Genomic DNA, 13,642 nt, shown 5'->3' with positions numbered 1-13,642 from the left:
TATATCAGGGTATTTTGAGTGTTTTGGATGTTTTTAGTGTGATTTGGAGTGTGATTTTAGTGTGTTTAAGTGAGTTTTTTTTGGGTATTTTGAGGTGATGTGGGGTGTTTTGAGTGTTTTGGATGATTAAAATGTGTTTTGGGTATGTTTGGGTGAGTTTTGTGGGTATATTTGAGTGTTGTGAGGTGTTTTGAATGTTTTAAGTGTGTATTAAGTGTGATTGGATGTTTTTTTTCATATTTAAGGGAGTTTTGGGTGTTTTGAATGTCTTGGGTGTGTCTGGGTGAGCTTTATTGTATTTAAGGGTGTGTTGAGTGTGTTATGATGTTTTGTGTGTGCTGTTTGTGTGTGTTTGGATGAGTTTTGTTGTATTTAAGGATGTTTTGAGTGCAGTTTGGGTATGTTTGGGTGAACTTTGTGGGTGTCTTGACATGTTTTGAGTGTGTTTTGAGGGATTTTGGCCACACGTGCCCCCTCAGTAACCCAAATGACGTAACTTAACACCACAACCTCACCAGATTTTACCTAACATATACAGGACAACCTTGTCAAGTCTATTATACCCACAAGGGCTTGCCACACTCCAGATACTGTGCAGATACCCTTGAAAAGTCTCTCCCTGCCTCCCCTCCCCACTCATCACTCCATCCCCTAATGTAACTCTCTCTCTCTCTCTCTACGACGACGACGACGACAACGAACCTAGCCTAATCTAACTACTACTACTACTACTACTACTACTACTACTACTACCTTCCTTCTCCTCTGATTAATGATAATTAGATGTTTGATATAAATCAAAATATTTTAAGGGTTAATATCTTTTTTTTTAATAGATATGATATGGATTTTCCCTTTGACAAGCATCTCTCCTAACACTTCTAACATGCCCTTTTCTCCCCCACAGATTCCTCAAGACCTCTTCATCGACATTGTAGAGTCCAAGAACTTCCTTGCCTGTGCACTGACTGGTCTCTTCGCCAACGCTGAGGACAGCACCACCTGCCTGCCATCTCCCTTGGTCCTCAAGGCTCGTCACTTCAAGGACCATCTCTCTCTGCCAAGTTCGAGTGAGATCTGACACTTGGGGACGAGGAAGGCTCGTCACTTCAAGGACCATCTCTCTCTGCCAAGTTCGAGTGGGATCTGACACTTGGGGACGAGGAGGAGTATGTGCCGGTGGTGGCCATCATGACTTGAGGTGTGTGGGGTGATGTGGGCGATGTATGGGGGTGTGTTAGGGGGAAGGTGGGAAGGAGGGAAAGGGTATGTTTGTGTTTGTTTTTTTGTTTGTGTGTGTTTTTTTTTTTTTTTGCTTTATTTTTCTCTTCTCATTTTTGTTTTCTTGCTCCTCTTTTTTTCTTCCTCTTCTTTGTGTGTGTGTGTGTGTGTGTGTGTGCTGTAAAGAGAGAGGAACATAAGATGCTGTTGTCCATCTTCAAATAGATAAGCTTGAAGAAAGTCCTGTGGAACATGATGTGTTTAATTCAAAACTAATATCTTCAGGGTGTTTTGGATGTCCTTCCCTGGCATGATTGGTGCATCTGACTAGAGTGTTTATATTTGGTAGGGGAACGTCTGAATTTTTACAGCTTGAGAGTGCTTTCTTTATTATTACCCCAGATGATGCAAATGGAAATTCCAAAGCTGACTGTTTAATGAAAGCTTGTGTTGTTCCTTTGAGTTCAGCACCATGATCCCCAGGATGTGTGTGTTGGTGGTGTCCACTTTTGAAGTTCATCGTTCCTGTTTGCTGTGAAATTATTGCATAAGACTTTTTCCCATGGTAGCTGCATATCCGTGTGACTGAGACAGATGACTCTCGCTTCTTGGTGTACATAAAAACCAGAGAATCAGTGAGGAGAGAGCTGCCTTTTCTTGTTCCACCAGAAACAATTTTGTAGGTCACAGGAGTGTCTGCAAGGACCATTGTTGGTAATGCTTCATCATCTAATGATGTTTCAGCTACTGGATTGATGTCATCAATAGGAAGTGTGATGTTGAAGCCATTGGGTGTGTTGTTGTTGATTGTTGCAGGCTGCTCTTCGACTGGGAAGGCATTAAAAGGATTGTTGGCATCACCGGAAACCAGGGTATAAAATATGAGCGAACTTACAGTAACTCTCTCTCTCTCTCTCTCTCTCTCTCTCTCTCTCTCTCTCTCTCTCTCTCTCTCTCTCTCTCTCTCTCTCTCTCTCTCTCTCTCTCTCTCACTCTCTCTCTCTCTCTCTCTCCTTTTCCACAAGTTGTTAATGTATCTATATTTTGTTTATGATAATAATGGTACATAGTTGATGGTACATAGCAGCCAGGGATGGTACATAGCAATCAGTACTACCAGTCTCAAAGGCCACAAAGATGATTAGCTGCAGTTTCAAGACTTTAATAATGTAGAAATCTTGTTGATATGTCACTAGTAACGAAAAATTACCCTTAGAAACCTGTGTGGCTTCAATCTTTTGAAAGCAGTGGAGGTGCGGCACAGAGATACAGTAAAATCCCTCTCATTCGGCATTCGAGTATCTGGCAGCTTCAAGTATCTGGCACATGTTTCCCTGAGCCTTAAAATCAATAAAAAATCAATGTGTACTCATAAGATTGATTAAAATTCCTGCGCAAGGCATACTTTGTCCACTCGCCACCACAGCACACTGCTTCATGCCGCCCGCGGCCCACTGCACTGTGTTTGGTCAGTGACTCAGTCCCGCGTGTGCACTGTTTATCGCGTGACGCCTTCATCATGCCTAAAGTTGTAGAAAAGAGGAAGCGTGTTGTGCTTACACTTAAGCAGAAGGTAGACATTTGTCGACGATTAGAGAGAGAGATTAGTGTATATGTACTTTATTTTTGTAACCCATCAACTTATTTATAAGAGGAAAGTATTAAAGAGAATGTTAGTACAGTAGTATTGTGTGTTGGTGAGTGTGAGGTGGCAGCGCGGGTGGCGACGCACGGCACGGCGAGCAGCTGATCTTTGTTATGGCATCTGTTCCTAGAAAGAGTGTGAAAGGGCTTCACAGGCACCAGTCAGAAACAGTCTGGCTGGGAAACATATTAGGGTGATAGTGAGATACCATTTCTGCCTTAGGAACCATACATCAGTAGCAAATAGTGCTCATTGATGAGTCATGCATCACCAACCCAGCATCATCCTTAAGTGTAAGCACAACACGCTTCCTCTTTTCTACATCTTTAGGCATGATGAAGGCGTCAGGCGATAAACAGTGCACATGCGGGACTGAGTTACTGAGTAAACACAATGCAGTGGGCCGCGGGTGGCGCGAAGCAGTGCGAGGGGACAAAGTATGCCTCACGTGGGAATTTTAACCGATTTTATGAGTACACATTGATTTTTTATTGATTTTAAGGCTCGGGGGAAAAATGTGCCGGATGCTCGAATGCCGGATGAGAGGGATTTTACTGTAACACACTCTATACCCAGGGAAATGACTCCTCGGGTGCGTGTGTTTGCTGGCCAAGTTCTTGTACAGTGAGCAGTGAATGACCCACCTGTGTGTTTGTGGGCACTCATTTGTAATTGTGTCTTTTGTTAGTGACCTTGTGTTAGTGAATTGTGGACTGATGCTGATCAACAGCAGAGGATTTACATAATTAGCTGTGTAGTGAACTTTGCTCCCTCCTCAGGTCCTGACAAGACCTGCCATCTAGGAGACAGTAAATGACACTGCTTGGCTTGAGGTTATAACATGTTGGACAGTGGGAATACTTGTTATGAGGGCAGTTGTCCAGCAGGGTTTTATAGCTTGAACATATATGTGTTATTGCTTATTATAATTGTTTCTCCCTAGACGTGGTTGCCGATCCTTTCACAGCTGTGGGAGTATATCATTGTTAGAGTATTCCCCTTGTCTGTAGGTGAATAAAACAGACTGGTGACTTCAATTAGTGTGACCTGGTATTATGACCACATAATGCAGTCTCCAAGCCTTGCCTTGCATCAATTGGCACTTCCTTACCTCCCACCAATCAGACAACAACTAGTGATCCTGAGAAAGTAGGTGTATGGGCTGTCCCACCCTGCCTTGGGATGAGTGGAGAGACAAGAGAGGGGCAGGAAAAATAAGAATAAAAACTATCCTTAAGATTGCTAAGTTGAACAAGACTGATTGAAAATGAAAATGGATGGAAGGAGCATACATGTGAAGGAAATGGATGGAGGAAAAATTAAAAGGAGTGGAAAACAAGAAAAGAAAATACTTATTTCTCAATACTTCCTCTCTCCCTCAAATTCTTCACTCACTCCTCACTTTTGCTGTTTATATTCATTCATTCTACTTTCCCCCATCATTCCATCCTCTTCCTTCACTCTTTCTCCACTTCCTTGCCCCATGTACTCTCCTTCCCCAGTTATGTCCATTCCTCCCCTTTTTCCTTTTTCTCTTCCTTCCTCTTTCATCTTGTCTCAAACCTTGCTCCCTGTCACCCCCCCCCTCCTCCTAATCTGTCAGAGATAAGGGACAAGTGAGAGGCAGGTAAGGAAGGGAGAGAGAGAGAGAGAGAGAGAGAGAGAGAGAGAGAGAGAGAGAGAGAGAGAGAGAGAGAGAGAGAGAGAGAGGAATGGCGAGTATACAAAGGGAATACAAAGGAAAGCCAAATAACAACAGACCTTTTGGTCCTTGCAAGGCTGTTTGGTAACTATTACTAACTAGCTTCAGGGAAGAGAGACAGGACAACATAGCAGAAGGCTCCTCGTGAGGGAATGAGAGAAGGGAAAGGGGAGGGAAGAGAGAGGAGGGTAGGGAAATGAGAGGAAGGCAAGGAATGGGAAGGGAAAAAGGGAAGAGAGAGAGAGAGAGAGAGAGAGAGAAAAATATTAGTAAGTATTTGTGCGTAATGTACTACTGCTTCAACTCCACATCTATAGACATAGGCTTACAGGTCTAGAAGTCTGTACTACGGGCGCATTAGACGCAGGGTAATTATTATTATTATTTATTATTATTATTATTTTTTTTTTCAAGAAAAAAGTGTGTCTAATGCACCAGCAAATACGGAAATCTTGGCCCAGCGCCATGAAGACTGGTAATCGAAACAACTGCCGCTTCACGCTCGCGTTTCTTCCTTCTGCTGTGTGATTTTTAGCTGTTTATCGTTCGTGTCCTTGCATGTCATTTCGGTTGTGTTTGGTTCTCAGTGTTTTCCTCGCTTCCCAAACTCTTTCTTTCAGGCGACCTCAGTACCGTAGCTTGGACCTGGCATGGCCCGGCCGCCGTGCTCGTAGGCAGTTCATGTTGGGTGTCTCTGGTGCTACGCTCTAGTGGGCAAGCCAGACTCCCTACATAACGTAGTCCAAACGATCCGAATGCCAAAAACGGTAAAAGTAAAAGCTGTTGGCCAGACCCAAAGACCCACATCATTTTTAGGGTGATGATCTTCACATACACACACACACATACACACACCATGACCTAATCGAGTACATTCTCCAGCACCTGGATGAGTTAATGGAGGGAAGAACAACAGAGTGGAGTGGCGGACATAAACCATGGGTGCTCACTGGCATGACCCACGAAGTCAATAATCGCTGCCAAGGAGCCACGGCTCGAGACAAACACACACACATTGTTGTCTTTGATATTGTTGTGCATGAAATCTTTCCAATTCTTTGCAGTGTACGCAGCACCTGCAGCCAAACTTTGACGGTGTCTTTGGAGGATGAGCCAGAACGGAAGGTGCCCTTTCACACTACACGTTGCTCCTTCACACTACATGCTGTTCCTCCAGTTAAAGGTAAGTACATACTCGTACTTCTTAGGCACTATTCTGGCTATTCTGAATAAAAAAATATAGGTGTGTGTGTGTGTGTGTGTGTGTGTGTGTGTGTGTGTGTCATCCTCTTCATGTACAATGTAACTATCTTCGGATAGTTTTATATGTGAAAGAATACAAAGAAAAAAAGAACCTAATAAAAATAATTCATTAAGGGATATAATCTAAGACAGTCTAATATATTGTTTAGATGAAAAAATTGTAATAATTGGTCTCATCAGTCATCACTAAAACGTGTTTTTGGCGCGCGAACACAGGAGGTACAGAAGTTGATGCTGTCCCTGTTACCGCCACACCTGAAGCGCTGGACTGGTGCGTCATGCTGTTGGTGATGTATGATATTATGGCCATTTTGAAACACTTTGGTTTCTTGTTAAACTGTCGCTAAACTCATAAAGACATCATTGACATTGAAAATCCCAGTGATTCCCATTAGAGTTTGTTAAATGTAAAACAAACACCAAAACATTTGGAAATTTGGTCCTGAAAATTTCTAATAATTTTTTATGTTTCAAGATATTTGATTCTTCCAGGATCTCAGATTGTTCCAAGGCATTTTGAGAATATTTTCTAATAGGATAGATATTCTCAATTGAAATTTGTATGAATACATTTATTTATAGGGCAGGGGAAAACATACATTGCATTGCGGCCATTGGTGGTGGGACAGACTTCCGTATGGTAATTAAAGATACATTTTCTGGTTCATGAACAACCATTTAACCTTGTAAATTAGTACTTTGAAATGACGTTATTTAAATAAAGTCAGCAGTTGCTAAATTGTTTCTAGACACTGAAGATTTATCATTCCGGTGCTCCTGAAGGTGACAATGCATCCTTCATTACCTTGATGTTTACCTGCCATCCTCATTCCTGGAGGGAAATGTGCTTGCCATCCATTATAGCACTCAAGCTAAAGTTGAGAAAGCGTTCTGCCAAACTAGAAGGACACAGCTGATGGAGTAGTGAGGACCTCTTCATCTTCCTCTGAGGTACTGGTGATATTAGGTGTCAGTGGTGAAGGTAAAGGAGAGACGTCATTACCAGTCTCAATGGTGCCATCTGTCTGCGTGGTGGTGGCGTCTGTTGACATAATGGTAACCTCAGTCACAGGATTCGTGACAGGGATATCACTTATATCGGTGGTAGTGTCTGTAAGGCTGAAGGTGTCGATGTTTTCACTCAACGTGGTGATAGTTATGTCTCTCAGTGTGGTGATTTCAATGGAGGAGCTTGTTATAACTGCACCACTCATAGTAATAGTGGCAGCATTGGTTTTGTTACTAGTATGAGTGGTATTGGCATTGGTACTTGGAGTGGTTGTGGAGGGATCATCTGCTGTTACAGTAATGTTGTCATCAAATGTGGAGGTAGCAGTAGTCATGTCATCAGGAACTGTAGTAGCAGAGGTTGTTCTATCGGGGAGAGTGGTGGTGGTGGTGGTGTCATGTTCAGTGGAGTTATTGACAAGATATATGGTGGTGCTGCGGGTAGGAGTGGGCGTGTAAAGGACAGTGGTAGTTTCCTCAGAACTGGTAAGATAAGTAATATCATTGAGTGAATCTGTGAAGGCAGCGTCAGGTGTGGTCATTTTGGTGGTGAGGGTGATGTCATCCAATGTATCTTCTTGAGGTGCGGGAGTGATATCATTCAGCGTTTCGCTGGCATTAAATATGGTAATGCCATTTGTTGTGGTTTGTATATTCTTGTCTGTTATATCACCACTAGGGAAACTGGTGAAATCAGGTAGAAAGCTACTGACACTGGTTGTGTCAGGGGTGGCATCGATGACGAGACTGATGACAGTATTCCCCTCAGACCCTTCACTGATGGCTAAAACACTGCCTGGGGATGCAACAGTAGTGGGAATTTCTGTAATGGCAGTGACAGCAAAGTCCCTTGGTGATGTAGTCATGATGGTTATGTCTTCAGATGATGTGATGGCTTCTGTCTGTGATGTGGTGGTGAAGTCTTGAAACGATGTCAGATCTTGTTCATTGAGTTGCAAGTTGATTGCAATGTCCTCAGTTGATTCAGTGATACTTGTAGTGTTTTTGGGTGATGTGGTAGTGGTGATGTCTTCTGATGATGCTGTAGTAATGGTGCTGTCATCATCTCCAGGTGATGCAACGGTGGCGGTGATGTCGAGGCCTGGCGTCAGGGTGGTGACACTACTTGGCTCCTTTGGCAATGTGGTGGACATATCATCCTCTGACGATGTCAGGGTGGCAATGGCATCATCTTGGGGTTTGGTGATGGCTGCAGAGTCTTCAGCTGGTCGTGTAGTGGTAGTCCTTTCTTCCTGTGGTGCAGTAGTAGTGGTGGCGCTGCTGGAGGCTCTGGGTGGTGAGGTGGCTTTACCTGCAGGTGTGATTGGAGAAAGGGTGTGTAGAGTTGGTGCGGCAGTATGGTCACTAATGGGTGTCGTCAACAGACTAGTCCCTCCATCAGCAGCTGGTATGGCACCGTTTAATAGGTTATTCTGGACGGGAACAATAGTGGGGATGCCACCAATGGTGTGCAGGGAGGTGTCACCGCTGTGCAAGGCTGAGGGGACAGTGTGCTGTTCCAGGAAAGCGTCGAGTTCTGCATTGCTGCTAAAGGACCTGCAGTAGAAAGATGATACGATTCTTAGTAAAATGTATCGTGACTGATAGTAATACAGGCATTACAATCTTAATCCTTTGCTATGACAGGCTTTACTCATTCATGGAATCACTACACACTCTCCAACCTGTGCATGCAAGACATATGTGCGTTCACTGCATTCATGTGGAATGGCTGTGAGTGTGTGTGTGTGTGTGTGTGTGTGTGTGTATATATATTATATATATATATATATATATATATATATATATATATATATATATATATATATATATATATATATATATATATATATATATATATATATATATATATATATATATATATATATATATACAGAGAGAGAGAGAGAGAGAGAGAGGATGGAGCTGCGACCTAAACTTGGGTCGAAAGCCTCTCTGGTCGGCAATGTAGGTGACCCGGACGATCTTTCCGGCGCGGTGCAGGAGGTAGGCACCGTGCTGCTCCCCCGGCCCGTAATAAGCGTACTGTGCAGGCATCTTCTGTAATCCTGTCACCTTTCCATCCACCTGTGGTCATGAGGTAGTAGAGGGAACATGTGAGATGACGTGCTGGGCTGTGTAAAAGCATATTTTTGTGACATTGTCATGACCACTACGAACTGGTCATGTAACACCTTAGACTGGACTGAAACTTTTCAAAGTGTCTAAACAGATTTCATTTTGTATGGAACTCATTTTGTCTAGAATGTCAGAAAGGCAGAGCCAGCTTTAAAGAATTTTCATTTTCATAAATAAATTTGAAAAAAAAAATGCAATACGTAACTAATATGCTGTAACGTGTAACGCAAGTTAGAATTGTTATATAGTAATAATTACTGATGATGTGATGATGTGATCGATAAATAAATAAATAAATAAATATATATATATATATATATATATATATATATATATATATATATATATATATATATATATATATATATATATATCGATCATATCATCAGTAATTATTAGTATATAACAATTTTAACTTACGTTACACGTTACAGCATATTAGTTACGTATTGCATTTTCTTTTCAAAATTTCTTCACTTGAATTGTGAGCATGTCTTCGGTTATAGTTTCTTTTTTTTTTAGAATATATATATATATATAATATATATATATATATATATATATATATATGTATATATATATATATATATATATATATATATATATATATATATATATATATATATATATATATATATATATATATATATATATATATATATATATATTAAAAAAAAAGCTGTATAACTGAAGACGTGTTCACAATTCAAGTGAAGAAATTTTGAAAAGAAAATGCAATACGTAACTAATATGCTGTAGCGTGTAACGTAAGTTAAAATTGTTATATACTAATAATTACGGATGATGTGGTCGATATATATATATATATATATATATATATATATATATATATATATATATATATATATATATATATATATATATATATATATATATATATATATATATATATATATATACTAAAAAAAAAAAAACTATAACTGAAGACATGCTCACAATTCAAGTTTGCTACCAATTCTATTGTACGGATCGAATATATCCAAAGTACAAATGATAGACAATGAAGAAATGCATACTCACCTCGAGTCTTACTGGTAATGAGGCCGGCTGGACCTGCCTCAACCCCTGTCTTCCCTCCATCCTCCTCGAGCTGTCTTGTCTCGTGTTGGCGAGCCCTTTGTTCCTTGCTGGCTTTCTGCTTCTCAGCCTGTCCACCATGTTCCTTCCTCCCTCGTCCTTCGCCCCGTATTGTTTAATGGGTGTGACAAGTCCCAGAGTTTTCCATCTCCTGCCTTTCACAAGGTGTGCAGGAATTCGCCTGCCGAAAATCATTCCAGAACGACCCATGTGAACACCCGGGACAGGTTTGGCCACCAGCTGTGCATTATGCAATCTTCTCCCCACTAGAGCCCCGTTTTGCCATTTCCTGATAGGGCGGGCCCTCCGGATGAGGGTCTGTGGTGGAGCGAATCTTCTGGAAAGGAGTGTGGCCTGCGTGGGAGTAGGAGCAAGGTCAACTGGCCAGCGGTTGGTGGCCGGCACTGGGGAGTGTTTCAGGGGCATCCAGGGAGATGGGCTGGCTCCCTTCCAAAGCAGAAATACCTGTAATAATGATATCAACCAATGATAGCAATTAGGACACATCGTTGACCAATGTTGAAAATATTAATATAATAAAAGAAAGGGGGAGGTGCTGCAGCGTGGCTGTTAGGAAAATTGTCATATTGAGCGAGATATAAAGAAAAGAGAAGCAGAGCCAAAATTATGATTGTTCTTGATGCGTGAATGAGTGCATATGAGAGAAAATTTCTATTGTATATAATGTACAATTTTGGTCACTTTATTGCAAAAAAGCTATTGAGAAATTAGAAAAAAATACAACGTAGAGTATCAAAAATCCCAAGGCTTCGCAATAAATCCTATAAGGAACACTTTAAAGAACTAAATTTCTTCCTCTTATCAAAAAGCAGATTAAGAGGGGATCTGATATTGGTTTACAAAATTGTTAAGGGTTTCAAAAATATGAGTCCTGAACTCTAGCTAACATTCAACTAAACAAATATTACAAGCAATGGCTTCAAATTAAAAGGTAAGCGATTTCAAACAAATGAACCCAAATATTTTTCCTTTATTCGTGTAATAAATATCTGGAATTGTCTTCCATCAAGAGTCGTTAACTCAAATAGTGTGGATTAATTTAAAACCCGTCTTGACAAGTATATAGAAACTAACGAACACGTTTACTCTATAATGTCTGTCATCTGATGAAGGTATATTTCATTAACGAAGAAAACAACTACTTAAAAAAAAAAAATCGGATTAAATAGACCTTAGTGATGGCTAAGTTCCTCGGCGACTTACTGCTGACCTCATCACAATAATGTTAAAAGGAATCGAGTCTGCAGCGCAACCAGCCCATCACTATAGCCATCTAGTAGTATGCCCATTCAGACAAATTTAAGGTAAAATAAGCACCTCATCAGATGACACAAATATTTTGATTGTATATTGATTATATTATGTGGTAGAAGAAGACATCATCTCTTTCTTACTTTCCTCTCAAATTCCATGTTTTTTTTTTCTATACATGGTACCAATTCCTTTTTTTCCGGCCAACTTCGGCTGGAGGGATGGGGGAGATGGGGAGGGACCTTTTCCCGTGCTATCCTGTCTTTTTCACTAACAGATAGAGTAGAATAGTTACCCAAACAGCCTAGTAAGGACCTCAGGGTCTATTGCAGTTTGGACTTCCTTTGTATTCCTTCTTCTTTTTTTCTTCTTTTTTCTTTTCTTCTTCTTCTTCTTCTCCTTCTTCTTCTTCTTCTTCTTCTTCTTCTTCTTCTTCTTCTTCTTCTTCTTCTTCTTCTTCTTCTTCTTCTTCTTCTTCTTCTTCTTCTTCTTCTTCTTCTCTCCTCCCCTTCTCCTCCTCCTCCTCCTCCTCCTCCTCCTCCTCCTCCTCCTCCTCCTCCTCCTCCTCCTCCTCCTCCTACTACTACTACTACTATTACTACTACTACTACTACTACTACTACGTTTCTTCTTCTTCTTCTTCTTCTTCTTCTTCTTCTTCTTCTTCTTCTTCTTCTTCTTCTTCTTCTTCTTCTTCTTCTTCTTCTTCTTCTTCTCTCTCCTCCTCCTCCTCCTCCTCCTCCTCCTCCTCCTCCTCCTCCTCCTCCTCCTCCTCCTCCTCCTCCTCCTACTACTACTACTACTACTACTACTACTACTACTACTACTACGTTTCTTCTTCTTCTTCTTCTTCTTCTTCTTATTATTATTATTATTATTGTTATTATTATTATTATTATTATTATTATTATTATTATTATTATTATTATCATTATCATTATTATTATCATATTAATATTACTTATTTGTTATTTTCTTCCCTGTACACAATGTTGGTACTTTTCTTATCTTTTCTTTGAATTTTACTGTAGTGGAAGTTATACTGATGACCGTGGATGTCTGTGTGTGTGTGTGTGTGTGTGTGTGTGTGTGTGTGTGTGTGTGTGTGTGTTTTAAAAAAAAAGAGTATATATGAAAAACAATGGAGAAAAGGTTAACTAGAAGAAAATAATAAATTAATTAATGATTAAATTAATCACCTCACTAATTCTCACACATACAAACGGCGGAAGCAGTCGAAAAACAATGAAACCTGAACAGAGGAAATAATCACAATATGTTCATCTTATGAGGGACACGAGCAGCTACGTCAGTTCGGGCGGCCTTCCCTTGTGTTTTGCAGGCCATTGGCAGGCCGGCGTCCTCGCTTTTCATTGCTGTTTCCACAATACAAAGCTCCATCCACTTCCACTGTTATAGAAAGCTACCAGCAACATTACTCATCCACGTCTATAGTGTTTCATGCTAGGGCTGGGAGTGGGTAACATTCCTTCGGTCAGTGGCCCAGGCTGTCCATCCCTTGGCTTGGCTCTCACTCGGCTAAGCACAGCATCAAGTATTATTGAAATATTGATCAACAACGTTGTTTGAAAGTAGATCGATCTCTCTAGTGACGGTCTTGCAGAGTGATAGTAATCTTCATAGTCACTAAATATCATCAAAGGTTGCCATCAGCCAAACAGGTGTAAGGAACATCGCGCTGGATGCTTGTTGGCCTTCATCATTCTCTGAGAAGTAAGCTTGTGGTTCTGTAGTAATGCTTGTATGTTGTGAGTAAATTATGGACATATGAGCTAGAAAGATATTGGCCATAGATGGAAATTTTGGAGCCGCACATACTAATAAGGCCTGAATGCGCGTAAATCACCAGTATGAGGCTTGCCGGGTGTATGACGAAAGATGCCCAGTGACACCCAGAGAGAGAGAGAGAGAGAGAGAGAGAGAGAGAGAGAGAGAGAGAGAGAGAGAGAGAGAGAGAGAGAGAGCACTAATGACCGGAACTGGGAGGTAAGAGCATCATAGTCAAGGCCGGCCAGCACCTGCCACTGGGCTCAGCTGAGCTCGGGCTGTGCGTCGCTCGTGTCATGCAGCGCCAAGTGCCTATAGGAAGCATCGGAACCTCTATGGCAAACCAAACTACTGGGAAAATAATGATAATGTAATGAAGAATGGAGTCTGGCTTGAGGAATTACACCCGGGAATAAGTCACACGAGACGAGAAATACATGAAGAATATGAAGTATTAGTATAGCCTAATGCTTTTATCTATATGAATGACAACCAACTAACTAAAC

At 40.9% G+C, this 13,642-nt stretch overlaps 2 protein-coding genes across 9 annotated transcripts in view; one reads left to right on the top strand and one right to left on the bottom strand.

Moving 5' to 3' along the window:
• The window catches only part of LOC135088912 (ankyrin-2-like), a 35,942-nt gene that overhangs the window by 1,861 nt on the left and 20,439 nt on the right, over window positions 1-13,642 (top strand). For all 7 annotated transcript variants that reach the window (XR_010261174.1, XR_010261176.1, XR_010261184.1 and 4 more), the window contains exons 2-3: window positions 908-1,201; window positions 5,633-5,751. The gene's annotated coding sequence lies outside the window, so the exon portion shown is untranslated. The remainder of the gene's footprint in view (window positions 1-907; window positions 1,202-5,632; window positions 5,752-13,642) is intronic.
• The window catches only part of LOC135088866 (mucin-2-like), a 17,806-nt gene continuing 10,554 nt past the window's right edge, over window positions 6,391-13,642 (bottom strand). For both annotated transcript variants that reach the window (XM_063983934.1, XM_063983928.1), the window contains exons 2-4: window positions 10,020-10,541; window positions 8,773-8,927; window positions 6,391-8,396 (exon numbers count right to left, since the gene is read on the bottom strand). In XM_063983934.1, coding sequence (XP_063840004.1) covers window positions 6,731-8,396; window positions 8,773-8,927; window positions 10,020-10,502 — 2,304 coding nt within the window. In that variant the 5' untranslated portion in view covers window positions 10,503-10,541 and the 3' untranslated portion in view covers window positions 6,391-6,730. The remainder of the gene's footprint in view (window positions 8,397-8,772; window positions 8,928-10,019; window positions 10,542-13,642) is intronic.

Source organism: Scylla paramamosain, chromosome 3 (assembly GCF_035594125.1).
Source record: "Scylla paramamosain isolate STU-SP2022 chromosome 3, ASM3559412v1, whole genome shotgun sequence".
Lineage (NCBI taxonomy): Eukaryota > Metazoa > Arthropoda > Malacostraca > Decapoda > Portunidae > Scylla > Scylla paramamosain.
Note: the sequence above shows the minus strand (reverse complement) of the source record. Positions and strands in the feature narration are given on the sequence as shown.